We start from the raw sequence: 20,132 nt of genomic DNA on the forward strand, positions 1-20,132 counted from the left end.
TTTTTTTCTTTTTTTTTTCAATTTCGGTTCGGTTTTTCATTATTTTTTAATGCGGATTTGCTATAGTTTGGTTAATTATTATTATATGTATATCTTTTTCTTAGTTTTAGTTGACTTTTAATAATTTTTGTGTCTTTGAGAATTTTGGACCTGATTCTATAAATGTCTTCTAAATCCTTCTTCTAAATCAGTGGTTCGCAATCCTTTTCATGTCAAGGACCCCCAAAATTACATGTATTTGGCCACGGACCTCCCATCTCAAAATATGTTGTTCCAGGGACCACCCAGAAGCAAATATTTGAGTTACAAATGTTCGTTTTAAAAAGATATATTCAAAATGTACGATTTTTCAAAAATAGCAGATCTACAAGCTCGCAGTGCCGCGCTGTGAGCTTGTATATCTGCTATTTTTCAATAGTTAAAGCATTCAATAATTCTAGGCCTAACTTACAACCTTGACCAATCCATGAAGCATTGAGGATACTCACAAGGAACTCGTCGCGAATGAAAAACTTCGCTCTCGTCACTTTTGGGTCTTCACCTGGTTCAGGGGATGCTGAAAGAATCCAAAGACAAATAAGTCAGATACAGATCATGTGCAGAAGTACAGATTATTGGGGCTGCTCAATTATAGCAAAAATCATAATCACAATTATTACGGTCATTATTGACTGATCATTATCCCATTTTTATTTTTTTTGGTAATCCATATTTCGCTCCTTTATTGTCTGATTATACACCACTATTATTTGAAATCCAGATGATTAAACACATTGATCGTATTGCCTTGTGCTGCACACAACCCAACGAGTGGGACTGCAGTAGGGGTGTAACAATACATTTTAACAGCGATACGATACGCTTCACGATACATGGTTGACGATTCGAGCAAAGAAATTAAATCTGAGTGAAACGTGTAAAATAAGTAAACGCTGTGATTCTCTAGCAAATACATGGTCATTATATTTCAACACATGTGGACAAACCCGCACCTTGACACGAACACGATAGACCAAGAGTAGCTACAGAATATGGAATGGAAAGGTACTGTAATTAAACCCCTCTTTTTAATTTCCCCTCTTAAAATTGCTAAATACAAGGCACAAATACTTAGTTTCCATACAATCTATTATTTGCATTGCAAAACCATTCGATACCGATTATCTGCATTGTAATACGATACAATACAAAGCGGTACGATATTTTTGCTTTTGCAAACAATATAGTAGATCATTGCAAATTACTATATTGTTACACCCCTACATGTAACACATCTTTCACAGAGCTAGCTGTTTCGGCTGATTTGGTTTTACCTTCCTCGCTGGCCAAAGACTCTGTTTCTGTCTTCCTGGCTCGAGTCGATCTAAACATGCCACAGCCTAACTGACAGTGACTTTCTGCTTTTGGGGAGGCGGCCTCCAATAAGCGCACCTCTGTGAAGGAAAGGGGTGCGCCGAGACAAAACAAGAGCATCACTGCGGTCCGGAATGCGGCACAATGATTGTTTCATCTCAACTATCTTGTTTTCATAATCGTTGGAAGCTAAAAATCGTGATTAAAAGAAAAAAAAAATGAGCAGTAAGATCTAGTATCACATCATAAGCCATTTCAACCACTTAAACTCTCTATACTTTGTTGACCGAGGTCCTCCACAAAATCCCTTTGCAAAAAATAGCTGATCTGCAAGCTCACAACGCACCACGAAGTGATTTGAGCATTGCAGATCGGCAGTTTTTGCTGAATTTCCAGAATAGGGACAATAGTATATGTGTGGTTAAAAGTGCAAATGGGAGGCCTGGGCCACAGGGTAGTGGTCCAGGCACCTAGGCTGGTAATCCAGACCAGCCTTGCAGCGTCGCAGGTTCGAGTCCCGATCCTGACTACCTTTGCTGTGTGTCACCCCCCCCATCTCTCTCCCCGTTTCCTGTCAGCCTACTGTAGTGTACACCTATCAATAAAGGCAGAAAAAGCCCCCAAAAAAAGATAGAATTTATTATAGAAAAAATAAATTAAAAAAAAGTGCAACTGGGAGCACAAATACCTTCATTTGGTATGGTGTAGCGAGCATATTCAGGGAAGTAGTCCTCAATTTTGGATTTTCCAGCTAATACTTTCTCAGCCAGCATGTCCTGCTTGTTCAGGAATAAGATGACCGATATAGTACGTAGCCATCTGGAAAGAAAAAGAGGTGGAAAAAATGCATACGTTAGAAAACAGACGATGAGCAGCTGTGGAATAGGCTCTGATGGCGGAGGGACAACGAACGGCTTCTTCAAAAAAGGCCCGGCCCGCGCCCCCATGGAGGGGGGCCACGGCCCCTCAAGTGACGCAGGTGAAATGTTAGTTACGCTCAGGGGCGTCACAAGGGGTAGGAAAGTGGGACTGAGTTACCAGGGCCCAAGGTGGAGCGGCCCTAGTAACTTTAGCTATTGAAAAATAGCAGATATACAAGCTCACAGCGCGGCACCAAGTGCCGCACTGCGAGCTTGTAGATCTGCTATTTTTGAAAAGTCGTGAAAATGTGCGCAAATCTTTGAATATATGTATTTTTTAAGTGAACATTTGTAACTCAAATTTTGCTTCTGGGGGGTCCCTGGAACTAAATATTTTGATATGGGGGTCCGTGGCCAAATTCATATCATTTTGAGGGTCCTTCAAATGAAAAGGTTTGAGCATCACTGACATGGCACACATTTTCACGATTTTTCAAAAATAGCAGATCTACAAGCTCGCAGCGCGGCACTCGGTGCCGCGCTGTGAGCTTGTATATCTGCTATTTTTCAATAGTTAACATTCATGGGGGGCCCGCAGTGAATACTTGTACCCAGGGCCCAGAATTTGGTGTGACGCCCCTGGTTACGCTATTGACGATACGGAGCGCTGAGAGGTAGTACCTAAACCAAACTTAACCCCAACCATAACCTCAGTGAAACTAACGCGCGTGAATATCTAACCTCCCGCGATGCTCCGTCCCGCCGCGGGTGAAAATCTTGCTTTAGCTTGCTCGGCAGTGCCTCTCGCGGTACAAGTTCGCTCGGCGCACCTCCGTTAAGCTCAAAAACTATACTTGTTGTAGACGAGAGGCACTTCCGCGTTGGCTACAGAAGCGAGGCGTGGTTATAAGCACAAAACGGTTTAGGCTTTGGTATGGCATAGCTCTGTGCATGACGCATGTTTACAGTTTAGGCATTTAGTTTCCTAAACCCACCAGGATTGAGTTACGACCCACCTCGCTGAAGCGCCCCTCTCAATAAAGTGCGTATATACGTTAGTGCTGCTCGCTCAAGTGCAAAGCAATACTGTACGTACCTACGCCCTACCGATCCATTACAATAATACATGCAGCATAATACGCCAAAAGCCATATCCAAACTATAACAATTTAACTGATAATCAGTACGAGTTTTTATTTTCAGCACAGTAGTGACAAATTAATAGCTTTCTCAGTATGTTTTTCTCTTTAGCAAAGTTACAAAGTTTTACCTTTTTTTAAGCACAGTACAAAATAAGTTTCTTTTTTCTTTTTTTTTGCACAGTTTATTTTGAGCACTGTAGTGACAAATTAATAACTGTGCATTGTGCAAATGCAGGCTTTTCTCAGTAGCCTACAAGTTTTATATTGTCTTCATGCCTTTACTAGGTCTGACTTTATCCACCCTCCATGTGTCCGGCAAGGATTTCAGCCACTCCTGGAAGTCCTCGCGTTTCCGCGAAGCGGGTCTTAACTCAATCCTGGTGGGTTTAGGAAACACGCGCACTGACTGTAGTTCCCTTTTCCAGAAGGTGACATTCCCATTTCCTGTTCCGGGTCACTTTCTCATAGCTTCATTTGATTGGCTCAGCAGCAGATTTGAACCGGAAACACCATATGAAGGCGTCGTATTATGTTTTCCTCCCCACACATAGCTGACTACTTCTTTTTCTTTCTTTTTTTTACCATTGACAAAAGATACATCACTACATTTAAGCCCTTTGCACACAGGACAGTTGCGTTTTTTTTCGTTTGCGGCATGAATAAAACGCATTGGATTTGGTGTGCAAGGCTGTGCGGAATCGGCGCTGCGGATCCAAAAAGGAGTCATAAAAGGAGTGATGAGTTTTTTACCGCATGCGACAAGACGCACAAATCGAACTGGGTTCGATTGAGAAAAAAACGCACGGCGGCAGCCACTCGTCGCACGGCTAATTCGGAGCCGGTGTGCATGAGGTCATAGAGAATCATTGTTTTCTTTTCAAAAAATGATATTGTCCGTTTTATCCGTGCGGTTAAACGCGCCTGTGTGCAAAGGGCTTTACAGTGGCATATCAACAAAAAAAGAGCACAACAAGATATTGTGAGAGAAGTTCATCCATCAAGTCAAAGGGAGATTCTGTTCCATTCTATGACAGTCTTCGTGCCTATTCTACAGTGGATTGTTGACATCATCGCCGTTACTGACCTGTTGTTCCAAATACTGCGGAAGAGATCCAGGGCTTCCCGTAGCCTGTTGGTATTATTGTCTTCCCTTATTACCATGTTGTAGCTGCTGCTGGCCACCACAAAGATGATAGCGGTGACGTCTGCACAGAGATTAAAGCAAAGAACATACATATATATCATTAATTATCTCCCGACTGAAAAGTTTTGTCAGGCCAAGTGCTCCCAATCTGCCATTTGTGAAAAAGCGCACAAGCGCTGTTTCCTGATCGATTGGCACATTATGTAAAAGGATGATGTTTCAGTACTTACTGTATCCTTCCAAAACGTACGTTATGTTCCTGCTGCTCTACATACAGATAGATACCAGATAGATAACTTTATTGATCCCACAGGGGGGACATCAGTCGCCCGGGATGAAGAGTAAGGAAAGAAACTACCGTCACATACAACAATACAAGGCACGACAAAGAAAGCAAGGTTGAAGAAATGGCAGATTGAGGCTTTAACCGTTGCTTTTATGAAATATGGGAGATCATTAGGGTTTATGGAAGATGCTTCTGAACATGTTTTCTATTGTCAGTTTGACCAGTTCAAAATTAAATACTCTTTAATCTTAATATAACTACAAATATTATTGTTATTACTTTAGGGCTTGACTTACATAGAGTTAGGGTGTTATTAATACTTGGTTGCGCACCGTGTTAGAAAGTAACTAAGTACTCAGATACTGTACTTAAGTATTTACTTCAGTATTTACACATTTCTATACTTTTACTTCTACTCCAATGCATCTCAGATCTAAATTATTATTACAACATACAACCATTAACCATTTCAGCCGTATTTAAACTTAGGCTATTTGAAAATAGCCAATCTACAAGCTCACAACGCTTGTAGATAAAGTGTTGTGAGCTTGTGGAGCTTGTAGAATGCCTTGTAGAACAGCTTTCATGATAACTTGTGAAAAGGGACATTCTGCATAACGAGTACTTTGGTACTTTAGGAATATTTTGATGCAATTACTTTTGTACTTTAACACAAGGACATTTTTTATTCCAGACTTTTACTTGTAACAGAGTATTTCTAAATTGCAGTATTGATACTTTTACTTAAGTAAAATAACTCGAGTACTTTTTTCCACCACTACTGGTTGCGCGGTGCCGAAAATAGCAGATTTAGAATCCCACAGCACGTCGTGCTAAGCTCGTACACCTGCTATTTTCGGCTCACAACTAAGCATAAATCGGTCGTTAAGTCATAGATTTTCCCAGAAGTAACCCCCCGGTTCCCATGGCAACGTGTTACTGTGTACAGGAAGACGATCACAACACAAAGCATGCTCAGATGTACAAGGAGAACATAATCATTGAACTAAGCTACACTCAAACTTAAGCCCCTTTTCCACTGGCCCAACACCACACCACTCCACTCCACTCCACTCCACACCACAACGCCCACTTGTGCCAAGTTTTCCTCTACAAGGACCTGGGGTGTGAAAGTGGTACTTAACGTGGTACTAAAAAGTATAAAGAGTAGGTTAGGGTTAGGGCCAAACACTTCATAATGACTGATTGCTCACTGACTTTTCATTTAGACCACCAGGATATAGTGGTAATACATGATAATATTATATTCTATTGTGTTACATTATAACCACTATTATAATCTATTATAGTGTATTATAATTATCATAGTAATGCATTAATACTTTATAGTGTATTATAATCACAGTTATAATCCATTATAGTGTATTATAATTTAGGATAGTAGTAATACAAATTTATATTGTATTATAATCACAGTTAAAAGGGTCAATTAGTTTTTTACCGATAGGGGTACTTTTGTGTAATGGAAAATGTAGATATTTTTATGTGGTGTGGTTTGGTTTGGTGTAGTGTGGTGTGGTGTGGTGCTAAAGCTGCACTCTAAAAGGGTCTTTAAGCCCCTTTTCGACAGCAGTTACTAAGTTTAACGAAATGAAACCCAGCATGTGCCCTAAATGAATAAAAGAAGTCCACACAGCAACAGAAAGTGGGGAGAACCGCACCGTTAAAGCACTGAATCCATTTTCTCCTCTAAAAAGAAAACTAAAAAAGGATAATGAATAAAAGAAGTCCACATAGCAACAGAAAGTGGGGAGAACCGCACCGTTAAAGCACTGAATCCATTTTCTCCTCTCGTCCCGTTGACCTCCGACATCAAACATGCTGTGGAAGAAAGACAAAAACATATATTAGGTCATGCTCACAGGGGCATCACAAGGGGTAGGAAAGTGGGACTGAGTTACCAGGGCCCAAGGTGGAGGGGCCCTAGTAACTTTAGCTATTGAAAAATAGCAGATATACAAGCTCACAGCGCGGCACCGAGTGCCGCGCTGCGAGCTTGTAGATCTGCTATTTTTGAAAAAGTCGTGAAAATGTGCGCAAATCTTTGAATATATGTATTTTTTAAGTGAACATTTGTAACTCAAATTTTGCTTCTGGGGGGTCCCTGGAACTAAATATTTTGAGATGGGGGGGTCCTTCACATGAAAGAGTTTGAGCATCACTGACATGGAAACATAGGTTTCTTGGCACACATTTTCACGATTTTTCAAAAATAGCAGATCTACAAGCTCGCAGCGCGGCACTCGGTGCCGCGCTGTGAGCTTGTATATCTGCTATTTTTCAATAGTTAACATTCATGGGGGGCCCGCAGAGAATCCTTGTACTCAGGGCCCAGAATTTGGTGTGACGCCCCTGCATGCTCATACTAACATCATATGTAATAAGCAGACACTAACTGCTCCTATCGTACGCCCTCTAGTGTTCATATACAACAGCACCACACCACCACCAAGCAAGCAAGTGAGCTTGTGAGAGTGGCTAACGAATATAAACTAAGTTCTTTGTGGAGGTTACTGGTGTTTAATATTGTTTAGTTGTCTGTTACAATATTGTCTTGGTATGAATGGCTAATGCACCGAGGGAGGCCTATGGCAGGGGTCTTCAACAGGGGGTCCGGGACCCCTAGGGGGTCCTCCAAATCTTTGTGTGATAGAAACCTTTTTTCCCTCCTTTTTTTTATATTAACCACTTGAACCCTAGTGTCCAAATTCTGGACTGCACTGCGAGGCGCTGTGAGCTTGTAGATCGGCTATTTTCGGCAAAGAGGTTTGGTGCAGAGGGGAAAACTAAGTACAGAGTGAAAGATCAAGTTTATTAAGTATCGGTTAAATATCTGAAACACCAATTTACATGAATCCAAAATACACTGAGGATTGTGCTGTCAACAATGAAACGATATGGAATCTATGAAGAGGTTCATGGGGGTCCCTGCTTCATCTCTCTCTTAACTAAGGGGTCCTTGGCCTGAAAACGTTGAAGACCCCTGGCCTACGGTATACTGAAATGGATACAACAGCAGTGACAGCACAGAAATGCGTGTGGGGAGGAATCAATTGGCTTAACGAGAAAAAGGGGTTACGTTTATTTTTATGATACGCTACTGCTGTCTTGGCAAAGTGTGCTTCACCAAAACAGCTGCACGATCTCAACCTAGGTCCGTTAAGAACCGTCATGGGACATTTCTATTTCTTTGACCTCGATGTCCTAGACCTAGACCTAGAGCACGGTTCCCCCACTGTCATAAAGGCCCAAATCTTCCATTTCTTTTCGAAAAAGCAGCATATCTGAATAGCTAGTGTATCGGCGGCCAATGTCACTATATTTGTGCGTAGTATAAGGTAGGGCTTAAGTGGTAACAAAGTAACACAATGTTCCCAGGGGCAGTCGTGTTGTGGAGGTTACATGTGAATTCGGGATGATGTAAAAAAAAAAAAAAAAAAAAAAAGCGCCATAAAGGCTATTCAGGTGGCAGAATAAAGGCTGTTGTGTCTGTGGGCAGGGAAGTGGGTCACGTCTCATCTCTGACATCAATCAAGCAGTTACACAACGTTTCCTCAGATGGCCATTGGCTGCTTGGCGTGGCTGCGAGCAGCGGTCCGTAACCACCGCTGGTCCTCAAGTCAAACTGACCAGCTCTGGACGGCTGCATGTTACGTCTGCACAACACGTGACCAAGACTTTGGTACATGCTTTAATAATAATGGCTGCAGGGAGATCAAAACCTGCAGCCTTTCAATCACAGGACGATGGATAAAACATTTAAGAATATCTAATAGGCTCCTGAACGTTCTGTTTGGGGCTTTGGTCCGTGACTATTGCCATATGATGTTTTGTCGTCTTCTGTTATGCGACTTTGTCTTCTGTCATTTGGTCACAGATATCGTCGCTGTCGAGCAGGAACCTCTTATCTCAATATTTTAACGGATTGTATTTTTGAGCGGTGGTCACACCGTCTCCATAGCGTGGCCGTGTGTGTAGGTATGTATGTTTGTTTGTTTGTTTGTATGTCTGTATGTAGCCTCAAGTGGTGTAGTACCTTTTATGACCACACATGTTAAGGGAGGGGCGCTGTTTTCAGGCCAGGCCAGGCACACACACACACGCACACACACACACACACACACACACACACACGGGGGGGGGGGAGATAAACCACCGCTCAGTTCACACGGGTGTGATTTTTCATAGATTAACGCCCTAATCGATCATACTACAGCGTACACACAAAAGCATCAAAAGTAGTAGATCTGCTACTTTTGCTGTTTTTGGAATTTGGAATCCTGAAAAATAACAGTTTTGGACAAATGAGGTTTCCACCCGACAGAGACGAGAGACGTCATGTCACAAGTAACGTCTGATTGGCCTCAACACTCTACTTTGTTTGGTGCTTTGGTCTTCTGCCATGTGATTTTGAGACACATAACTGTAGACACCACACCGCATTGGCTGCCGCTGTTCTTCTGAAGCAATGTGTCATCAAGGTCGGCACATTTTGAGTGCCTCCTAATGCATGTTTGTCCCATGTGGAAGAAGTCTCTCCACAATGAAACAACGTGCCACGTTTTCAACCGATTCTCAAAGCGTATTGATTTGTTACAAATGTCAGACATGTAGTTATGATACTTGGTTAAATACAAAATGCATACCAAAACACCTTATCCTACGACCTACAGTAGATCATAATGTACAGTAGATCAGGGGTCTTCAACAGGGGGTCAGGGAACCCCTAGGGGGTCCTCAGCGTTACTACAGGGGGTCCTCCAAATCATTGTGTGATAGAAAGTTTTTTTCTCCTTTTTTATATTAACCACTTAAACCCTAGTGTCCATATTCTGAGAACTTTAGCCAAAAATAGCAGATCTACAAGCTCACAACGCCTCGCAGATCGGCTATTTTCAGCTAAAAGGGGAAAGAGCAGACTAATACAGAGTGAAAGGTCAAGTTTATTAAGTATCGATGGTTCAAGTTGTTACATTTCTGAAAATACAAATTGACGTGAATCCAAAATACATGTGCTGTCAAACAATGAAACTATATGGGATCTACAAAAAGGCGGTGGGGGTCCCTGCTTCATCTCTCTCTCAACTAAGGGGTCCTTAGTCTGAAAACGTTGAAGACCCCTGCAGTAGATCATTAATGGATACATTTTTTTTTACCATAACAGTGTGATTTATGAAAAGGTGCCCTGCGGGGGCTGTAATTGTGGCCACCACATATGTTATGTCTGTGCATTTGATTTTGCCCTCTGTCTTGTGATTCTGTCTTCTGTCATGTGTGGCTTTTGCCAAGGGTACGATCCGAGCGAGCACACTTACTGAAAGTTCACTTTGTCTACTTGGAATTTCGTCTCAAAAATCCCTGAAGTTAACACTCGACAGCGCAGCAGGTCCTGAAATGCAGAGGGCAGAGGGACAGAGGATGTTGTGGTTAAACACAAAGCAAAGCCTTTGGAGGTAATACACACAGCATTTCATCACCTAAACTATAAACCTTTTTCACTGACAAAAAACAAATTCATGGGTTGCATTTGTAGCCATTTTGAGGACCAACACAGGTGTTTTGATTAACATAGAACATTGGTTCTATGCCAATCAGACAAATTGAACACCTGTGTTGGTCCTCAATATGGCCGGTTTAGGACTACAAATGCAACCCATGACTAAGAACGAAATAAAAACTAAGCTACGATGACTAAAACTAAGACTACATCTATTGAAAATTTCGTTGACAAATAAAAACTAGATTAAAATGTTAGGGAAGGACTAGTGGAGAAGAGATCCAGTGGAACTAACAGTCATTTTATGTTTGGTTGGGCTCAGGTGTGGCGCTCTGAAAATAGCAGATCTACGAGACGAGTCTTATGATATTTAGTAGACTAAAACTAGACTAAAAGTAAAACATTTCAGATTATTAAAATATGACTAAAACTATATTAACTCATTCTGGGCGATGCCCGTAGAAACCGTAGATTTCCCGCTGTACCGCGGTGCCATGCCCGTCGAACCCGGAAGTTTAATTAGCTTTAATCATTATGAAAGGATTAAAAGTATTATCGCAGATTTTCGCTGATTCTGGCTCTTTAGGCCCGCCCCCCTAACTGTATCCGGTCATTTCCGGTCTGGACCGGATCTAGCTTTCCGTATCCGGTCTGAGCCTGGGCCATAGTCCCGCCTCCGTTGGTTTACAGTGTAACAGAGGAGAAAGCTACTCGGCGATGGAACACTCGTTTTTCAATCAGATTTTTGCGTTTGGAAACTTTGATCCAGTCTCTACACGCCTGGATTATGATCCCCGCACATATCGTGCGTTTTGTGCGCGAACGTGTCCACTTGTTACCACAGCGCACAGTTGGCTTTTTTCAATGTTTTTTCATGTAAACACTGGCGGATAAGCAGGGATACAGCGTGGCAACGGATATGTCTATTTCAATGGGGGTTTTTTTATTCGAAAGCTTGTCACCGAGTCTACAGTCTACTAGATGAGTCGCGCACAGATTGTGCACGATGCGTGCACGTGCCCACGTTAAAAGGTAAGGACAATTTGGCAGCTGCTTACTAGAGCTATGTTTAAAATGGCAGCAAAATTGTTAAACTAATTAAATGTAAAACAACATTTGCAGTCAAAATCAACACTGCACAGCGTTGAGCAAATGAACCTGTAAAAAACCTTACCTGGTCTGTGGGGGTGTAGTTGCTCTGTCTTACAGAGTCGATTCTGTCCAGGAAACTGCAGAGAAGAGACAAAGAGAACATAACAGACATTTTAAAATGCTATACCACATATACCACGACACAATTTTTTTTTCTGCAGCATTATAAAAAAAAAAGAAAAAAAAAAGAATAAAAACCAGAGGGAAAAAGGAAAAACAAACAAACCCTGCTAAATTCAGACAACCATAATAATGACTTTAATCTCACAGAGAAACCTGTAGTATTTTGTCCACTTGGTGAAGCCACGCCGAGAATAAACAAAACATTGTCCTCGGTACTTTTCATTTTTGTAAACATGCAAAAAGTCCAAGGTAATTCTAATATTAAATAACGTAATTATTAGCCATCTTCTCTAGCACAGTCAGTGCCCACTTCAAAAGCCACATAAACTACACGTGCAGGGGTGGGGGGGGGGGCGTGGAGCTAAAGCAATCAAGGTCAAAATCAAGGTTTGGCCTTCTTAGTTTCAGTTTGTTTAAAGTTTGACAAAATGTCCTGGTAGCTTAGCTAGCTGACTGAAAGGACTGTTATATGTAACTGCCCTGATTAGTTTAGCATTTGCCAAAATTCAAACATTGCCTGAAGTCTAAATGCTGGACGGGATGCGGGGGTAAATAGCCTACGTTTTGGTGTGTGTGTGTGTGTGTGTGTGTGTGTGTGTGTGTGTGTGTGTGTGTGTGTGGGTGTGTGTGTGTGGTGGGAGAGGGGGGGGGGTCTCCTGCAACAGCTATAATGGGAGCAGGTTATATATGCCGTGAAGAAGAAAGACTCGGGCGAGTTCTTTTTTTAGCAGTGGCCCAATGCTGCTGCCTGTGCAGCATGTGGCCACAAGAGGGCAGGTCTGCTCATCCTGAGCTATTTTGGTCTGTCTCTAGCCGGAGTGATTACATAAGGCGGTTATTGTGGAGGTTAGACAGCTTGCTGTTACTGCCTCTCTTCCACTACTGAGAGCATATGCAGCAGTGAGCAGCGGCTGCCGGGCGGCCCCCTCTCTCTCTCTCTCTCTCTCTCTCTCTCTCTCTCTGCAGCAGCACGCCACCTACAACACATAACATTCCAGGTATTTTAGTGGCACGCTCTTAACCGGAGTGACTTCTAATTAAAGCCTGATTTATACATTAGCTGCGCGGCCGCGAGTGTCGTGCTCTGCAGGTAAACGGCGGATCTACAAGCTTGCGGCGCGTCACGAGATGCGGCACGTACGCTGCGAGCTTGTAGATCAGCCGTTTACGGCACACACGCATCAGCATATTTACAAGTGCAAAAGAAAAGGGGGTGGTGGTGGTGGTGGGGGACCAGCTACGAGCTCACAACCCGCCATGGCCGTGAGCTTGTGCGTCGTAGACCTGCTATTTTTTGACCTGTAATGACATGCCCAAAATAAATCAAGACTATCAATCAAGACAAAGGCATAGCCTACTACTAATAGTACGAGACTGTGTGTGTGTGTGTGTGGGGGGGGGGGGGGGGGGGGGGCTGCACAAGGAAGGGAAAAAGGAATCTTTCAGGGGGCGAGAGATGCAAGGTACACACCAGAGAGAGAGAGAGAGAGAGAGAATGCAGGCAGACAAGCCCCCAGCCTGTGAGACAGTGGTGTAAAGTAACTAAGTACATTTACTTAAGTACCGTACTTAAGTACAATTCTGAGGTATTTGTACTTTACTTGAGTATTTCCACTACTTTTACTTCTACTCCATTACATCTCGGGATCCAAATATTGTACTTTTACTCCACTACATTTATTTGAAAACTTTAGTTACTAGTTACTTTGCAGATATAAATTATAATATTATAAAACATACATGAACCACTTTAACCCTATTGTATACCTTGGCTATTTGAAAATAGCCCATCTACAAGCTCACAACGTTTTGTACTTTTACTTTTAGTACTTTAAGTGCATTTTGATGCCAACACTTTCATACTTTTACTCAAGTACATTTTGAATTCCGGACTTTTACTTGTAAGGGTGCCCTCACACCAAAATACCTATGAGAGTGGAATCCGCGTTCCGCCAATGCATTTCAATGAGAGTGAAGCGGTTTCATGCCAGCAGAGGATTTCTGCAAAAAACGCTCCCTTATCATTGAAATGCATTGGCGGAACGCGGATTCCACTCTCATAGGTATTTTGGTGTGAGGGCACCCTAAGGGAGTATTTCTACATTGGTAGTATTGCTACTTTTAACCCATTCAGAACAGTTACACATTATTGTGTATCATTATTTTATGCTTTAACTATAGCAGATATACAAGCTCACAGTGCGGCACTGCGAGCTTGTAGATCTGCTATTTTTTTTTGATCGTGAAAGTTTGAATTTTGACCCGATTCTATGAGTGTCTTTTGAATCCTTCTAAGACTTTTTGAAAAAACTATGTTTCTATGTCAGCAATCTGGCTAGCCATTGTCAAAGAAAAGGTCCTTTTCACTTAACTGGAGCTCAGTTAGTCTGTTCTTGAGAGACCACTATGTCAGTGGTTCTCAAATCTTTTCATGTGAAGGACCCCCAAAATGATATTTATTTGGCCATGGACCCCCATCTCAAAATATTTAGTTCCAGGGACCACCCAGAAGCAAAATTTGAGTTACAAACGTTCGCTTTGAAAATGCATATATTCAAAGATTTGCACATATTTCCACGACTTTTAAAAAAAAATAGCATATCTGCTATTTTTCACTGGTTAAAGCATTCAATAATTCTATGCCTAAATGGGTAAAATGTGAGTACTTTTTCCACCACTGAGAGACAGACATGGTGGTGGAGTCAGGCAGTCAGTCAGTCAGTGGACTCCACTGCAGATACACAGTAGGAGAGAGAGATTCCACAACACTGTCTGTCTAGTCTGCAGCTGACTAATGTTCTGTCGGAACACAATATATATGGGCTATGAAGCAGGGCTGTCACCATTATGACATTTTACATGAAGATTAAATGTCACTCAAATAATTGTGATTAACGATTTAATTGTGTTTTTGTCGTTGACAATTACATTTCTGTTTGGCTTGTAGGCCTTGAAGTTGCACATGGCAGATATGACACATAACCTAAAATTTTACAACTTTCTACTTAAAAAATAACATTGACAGTGGAAATAGGCTACAAGATCTACAAGCTCACAACGCGTCGCATCGCGACACGTTGTGAGCTTGTAGATCTGCTATTTCCACTATTCTTTAAATATTTGAACATGTATAAACATTTTTCAACATGTAAACGGTTATGCGATTATGTAATAATTGTGACAGCCCTACTATGAAGTTATGCTATAATAATGTACCATACAATGCATAGTATACACATCATATTACAGCACATGGGTCTTTATTAAGGCAGCTTGACGTGTTCCTTAAAATCGGAGCGGTGTTGTATATGAGAAACCTTTTTATGTAAAAAATAAATAAAAAATCACACTCGTGTGAACTGAGCGGTGGTGTGTGTGTGTGTGTGTGTGTGTGTGTGTGTGTGTGTGTGTGTGTGTGTGTGTGCAACAGCGCCCCTCTCTTAACATGTGTGGTCAGAAAAGGTTACTGCAGGCTACGGACACGGAGACAGACATACAGACATACAGACAGACAGACGGACAGACAGACAGACAGACCCACACACACGGCCACGTATAGGAGCGTTGTGACCACCGCTCAAAAACGTTACTGTCAGGAAATGGGGGGGGGGGGGACGACGACTGTGTTCCAATGAATCCAATGTATTTCTTATTTAGTCACAATAGATCTTGTTAATAGTACTTTTCGTTGCCACAGTTAATTATAAAACCCACGGACGGACTTAATCACTTTCACTTTAAAAAGAAAAGTGTATACTTTTGTGTGACCCTGTGGTATGACCAAGTATGGGGAAGTAGTGTACGAAACAGTTGAAATATGGAGATATGAGGTTTCTGCCTGACAGCGACATACACACACACACACACGCACGCACGCACGCACGCACACACACACACACACACACACACACACACACACACACACACACATAGTGCAGTATGTATATATATGCCTCAGAGTGCTGAGAGGCAGACTGCAGTACAGTCAGCCCTTCATCCGGCTAGAGGTTAAAGTTAGGTTGGTGTTTGGAGGTTAGCAGCATATATATATATATATATATATATATATATATATATATATATATATATATATATATATATATATATATATATATATATGTCACCGCTAGATCGAGAATCAGTTAGATCGAGAACCAGAGCGCTCGTTGTGTGGCGCGGGGCGGAACAAGCGGTCGCTTTGATCCACAACAACGACAACGACAACGTAGCGTCGGCAGGAATGATAGTGCCTCACCCCACGGAGGTTAGGGTTAGGGTTAGGCATAGTTTTACTGAGGTTAAGGTTAGGGTTAGGGCTGAGCTAGGCTAGTAGATAAAGAAAGAGGGGTCATAAACGAGTAACGTCAGTGACTACACAAGTGAATGGCTGTTGTCGCCATCTCATGGTGATTGCGCAGAATTACACAGATGCGCTGATAAGAGACTATCAAAGTGAATTGATCCAGGTGGCGGTAGGGTAGGGGTGTGTGGTGAACGACAAAACGAGTGCTCTTACCACGATCTAACTGAGTTACCCAATCTAACTGTAACACACACACACATATATATATATATATATATATATATATATATATATATATATACACAAAACTCCATGACTTCAGCGGGGGTTGGGCTACAGTTCACTGTGTCAATTCAGTCAATACAGGAAGTGGAGTTTAGAGGAGTTTTTCCCTTTCTGAAAAAAGAAAGAAGAAGCCCAAAACAAACTCTTGAATCTATTTAATCTTAAAAAAAGTATCTATTGGGCGTCCGGTGACCTACTGGTCAAGGCGAATACCACATTGGCACTGCCATAGAGGCATGGTTGCCGCGGCGTCGCCGGTTCGATTCCCGATCCAGACGACCTTTGCCGCGTGTCACTCCCCATCTCTCTCCCCATTTCCTGTCAATCTACACTGCTAACATTAACCCTCTAAGGCCCACGGTTGTAATATTACAACGTTTGTATTTTATCCAAAAAAAGGTTTAAATCATTTTATTTTAGCTCCCCCTACCACCTAAACACCACCATTGGATTCTATTGTTTAGTATTACAATGCCATTGGCCACAATATTTGCATATAAATACCCCCCACAGGGGCTGACATTCACACCCGCCACACCCGCTGAAATTCCAGAGTTTTGACGAACAACATCTCACTTTTTCATGGAAGCTATACCTCACAAAAACATAAGTAAAATGCCTGTACTATTTGTTTTGGTGATCATTAGAATGTCTAGAACATGTACATATGTTATTATTGTGAAAAATATCCCCCATATGTAAATTAGAGCATGATTTATGATTTTTGATTTATGGCTATAAAATCTTACAAAAACATTTTTTTGAAAAAAACATTACATTTTCCTCTTAATAGGACTCCTACAACACCATCTGATTTTTTTCAATTTTTTATTTCAAGTATTTCTTAATGCGGGCCTTAGAGGGTTAAAGGCATAAAAGCTAAAAATACATTAAGAAAAAAGTATCTATTATCATGATTCATCTATCATATTAAACCAACATAATAGTTTCACGTTGCATTTTGAGCGGACTAGGAGTAATCGGTACATGTAGTGAATGACCTGAAAAGAATGGAATTTCACCTACACCCTGAAATATACAGACATGTGTATCATTATCATAGGTAATATAAAGTATATTAGTACATTACCGTATATAAACAGTAAACGCATCCATATACTGTATGGAGTAAAATGCTTCTTGTCCTGACTGAACTTTCACTTGTATCTGAATAATGAATCTGTGTTGCAAACGCTTGAAACTGGACACAAGGACTAAGCATTTCACAGGACTTTAAACTAAGACACGTCACCTTCTGTCAGCTTTATCTCCATACACCGTTCCTCTGCATAACATGCTTCCTGTCGATGCCATCATCATCATCATCATCATCATCATCAAACGTTCTCTTACTATTTCAGCATGCTAGCATTCCAGAAAGCAAAGCTCTGAGACAGGTAAGCAACTAGACATGTTGTAGGTACCATGGCCCTCATTTATCAACGTGGTGCAGATCAAAATTTGGGCGCGCACCGAAATTTAGGCAAGTCTCGACATTTATCATTTTCAACGTGCATGCAGTGCGTGGTCTGTGTGGGACGCGGACAACACATGGGAGTGAACTTGAAGTGTGCGAAGTAAGCTCTCTTCTATTGGCTTTCCTTTCGTTGTTAGGTCGTATTCGGGTTGTTCTAGTCGTAAAATCGGGGCGTTTCGAGAAAAATTAAGGGCATGTTATTTAAATTTCATCCTGCGCATTTATCAACGCTGGGATCAAATGTACGCCAGGTGTGTCTGTTTAGGACGTGTTTGTAAATGCCACGTGAACGTTGCCCTACGCAAAATTTTGGGGGGAGAAATACACTGTTTTTTACACTCCATTGATAAATGAGGGCCCTTGTCACCCGACAACAGCCTGAAAAAAAGGTTCCTTTTAAGGGTAAGGGCACAGTCAGTGTCAGTCACACACCGAAGTTTCGTTCTACCTATGTGGGCAGATTCTGTCAATGCTTTTCAACGAACGGGAACAGAGCGTATTTTTACGCACTCATAGGCAGGGGTGAGATGCCGCTAGCTAAAAACAAATGTATTAATATCACACTATATTTGAAAAGAACATTTATAAAAGAGCCATGGGAAGTGAAAACAGCAGTACAGTACAGTACAGTACAGTACAGTACAGTACAGTACAGTACAGTACGCAGTATGCTGTCATTAATGGGACAGTTATTGTAGAGGGTTATGTCATGTTTGGATCAATCCGCCCCAGCTCAGTGTGCCAGCATGGAAGCAGGTTCCCACAACACAAGCCTTTTTATGGCAGTGTTGCCAGACTTAGCGAGAGAAATAACATAAAAACAAGCCCAACCGAAGCAATAGTCCGGCTGCCAACAGGCCTTTACTGACTGTAGTATGACATTAACACATCGGGTGCCCCTGGATTACCCCATTTATCCCCTCTCGCTGCCCAGGCCCACCACCATTGTATTGAATCCGGCCCTGCTGCGTCAATGCATGCGTCATGACGTCACTTGGTCACATGAGCGCAGACAGGATGTTATTGTGTAACTTTCTGTATAGACCAGTGTTGATCATAGCTGTTCATTGCCGATCAAAATTTGGACATTTTGCCGCACCCCGCCACAGTTTTAGCCATAAAACAAACATCAGAGATAAAGGGCGTTAAAGATGGGGAAATGCATTGGAGTATACGGAGAAAAACGGCCGCGCGATGCTCTCAGCGTCGACTCGAAGCGACTAGCGGCTAATGGGCTACATCCAGGCGCAGCCCCAACCTAACGGTGAGATTTAAAGTTAATACTGTAAATACAGTAAACACGTCAACGCGTCGTGGGCCTCCAGAGACATCAAAGAGATTGGCGTGTAGACACCTCGTGGGCATCCCATGAGTTAAGGTATATAGTTTTTTTTTTATTGGCCTAAAATGTTGTCTATATACATTCATGAAACCACCTGCTGACCGCCTGTCAGCATTGAGCAATTTCTTTTATGGGAGTAAAAGTTTGGGCCCATTCACTTACTATACACACTATACTATAAAGGAAAAAAGTACCCCCAAAAGATCTGCTTTAAGTAGCATGTGAGGGGTCAAACTAGGGGGTTTTAATTATTCTGAATCCATTGCAAGCATTTGTTTTGCATGAAAAAAACATTCCTTGTGCTGAAAAGGCCCCCCCAGAAAACTGTGAAAAGTGATGACTCATCACTAAACTGTAGCTTTCTAGGGCTGTTTTTAGCCCAAGGAATGTTTTTCCATGGATTTGTCATCTAGGAGGGTTATTAAACTAATTTGGCCGGGGTGTATTCTTTTTTAAATGGCTTGGCATTTATTTTAGAGACCAAAATCCAAAATGGCTACAATCAGCAGAAAATCTACTTTTCAATGGTTTGACCTACAGTTATGAATAAAACTTGTTTTCTGTGTTTTCAAACTTCTGATCCAAGATGGCTGCCGACTATCAGCTCTGAAAGGTACATTTTTTAACATCGCCATAGAAGCCTGTCATCTCAAAGGTCAAAAAGGTCACCTTTTGTCTTATACAGTGAGTATTCATTAAACTAATAGACCGCTGCACTTCATCAGAATATCTGTTGATTCTCCACACTGGCTCCACTCATCAGTACTACTGTCATCTGAAGAGTCACAAGGTGGGAGCTGTAGGGGAAGTGGGGGAAGGGTGTAATGCACTGGTCGGCATTTCCAATTCACAAGTTCCCAACCATAACCAAGGGGTAAGGGAAGCTCTAGCAGGTTGTAATGGAGCTGGCAAAATGTAAGGCAGATTGGTCTGGTATCAACTAGGGCTGTCACGATATGACATTTTACATGACGATTAATTGTCACTCAAATAATTGGCGATTAACGATTTAATTGTGTTTTTGTCATTGACAATTACATTTGTTTGGCTTTATTAGGCTTTGAAGTTGCACATGGCAGATATGACACAAAACCTAAATACATGAAGAAATTACTGACATATTTGACAACGTACTACTTAAAAAATA

General features: G+C 41.7%; 1 protein-coding gene across 2 annotated transcripts in view; it reads right to left on the minus strand.

Annotated features, from left to right (window-relative positions):
• The window catches only part of LOC308285362 (guanine nucleotide-binding protein G(olf) subunit alpha), a gene marked incomplete at its 5' end in the record, with an annotated part of 107,121 nt that overhangs the window by 1,840 nt on the left and 85,149 nt on the right, over positions 1 to 20,132 (minus strand). For both annotated transcript variants that reach the window (XM_080726088.1, XM_080726089.1), the window contains 6 exons: positions 489 to 556; positions 2,042 to 2,172; positions 4,440 to 4,560; positions 6,569 to 6,627; positions 10,122 to 10,195; positions 11,478 to 11,532. In XM_080726088.1, the coding sequence (XP_080582214.1) occupies positions 489 to 556; positions 2,042 to 2,172; positions 4,440 to 4,560; positions 6,569 to 6,627; positions 10,122 to 10,195; positions 11,478 to 11,532 (508 nt within the window). The remainder of the gene's footprint in view (positions 1 to 488; positions 557 to 2,041; positions 2,173 to 4,439; positions 4,561 to 6,568; positions 6,628 to 10,121; positions 10,196 to 11,477; positions 11,533 to 20,132) is intronic.

This window comes from Nannobrachium achirus, assembly GCF_963921795.1.
Source record: "Nannobrachium achirus genome assembly, chromosome: 5".
Taxonomy (NCBI): Eukaryota; Metazoa; Chordata; class Actinopteri; order Myctophiformes; family Myctophidae; genus Nannobrachium; species Nannobrachium achirus.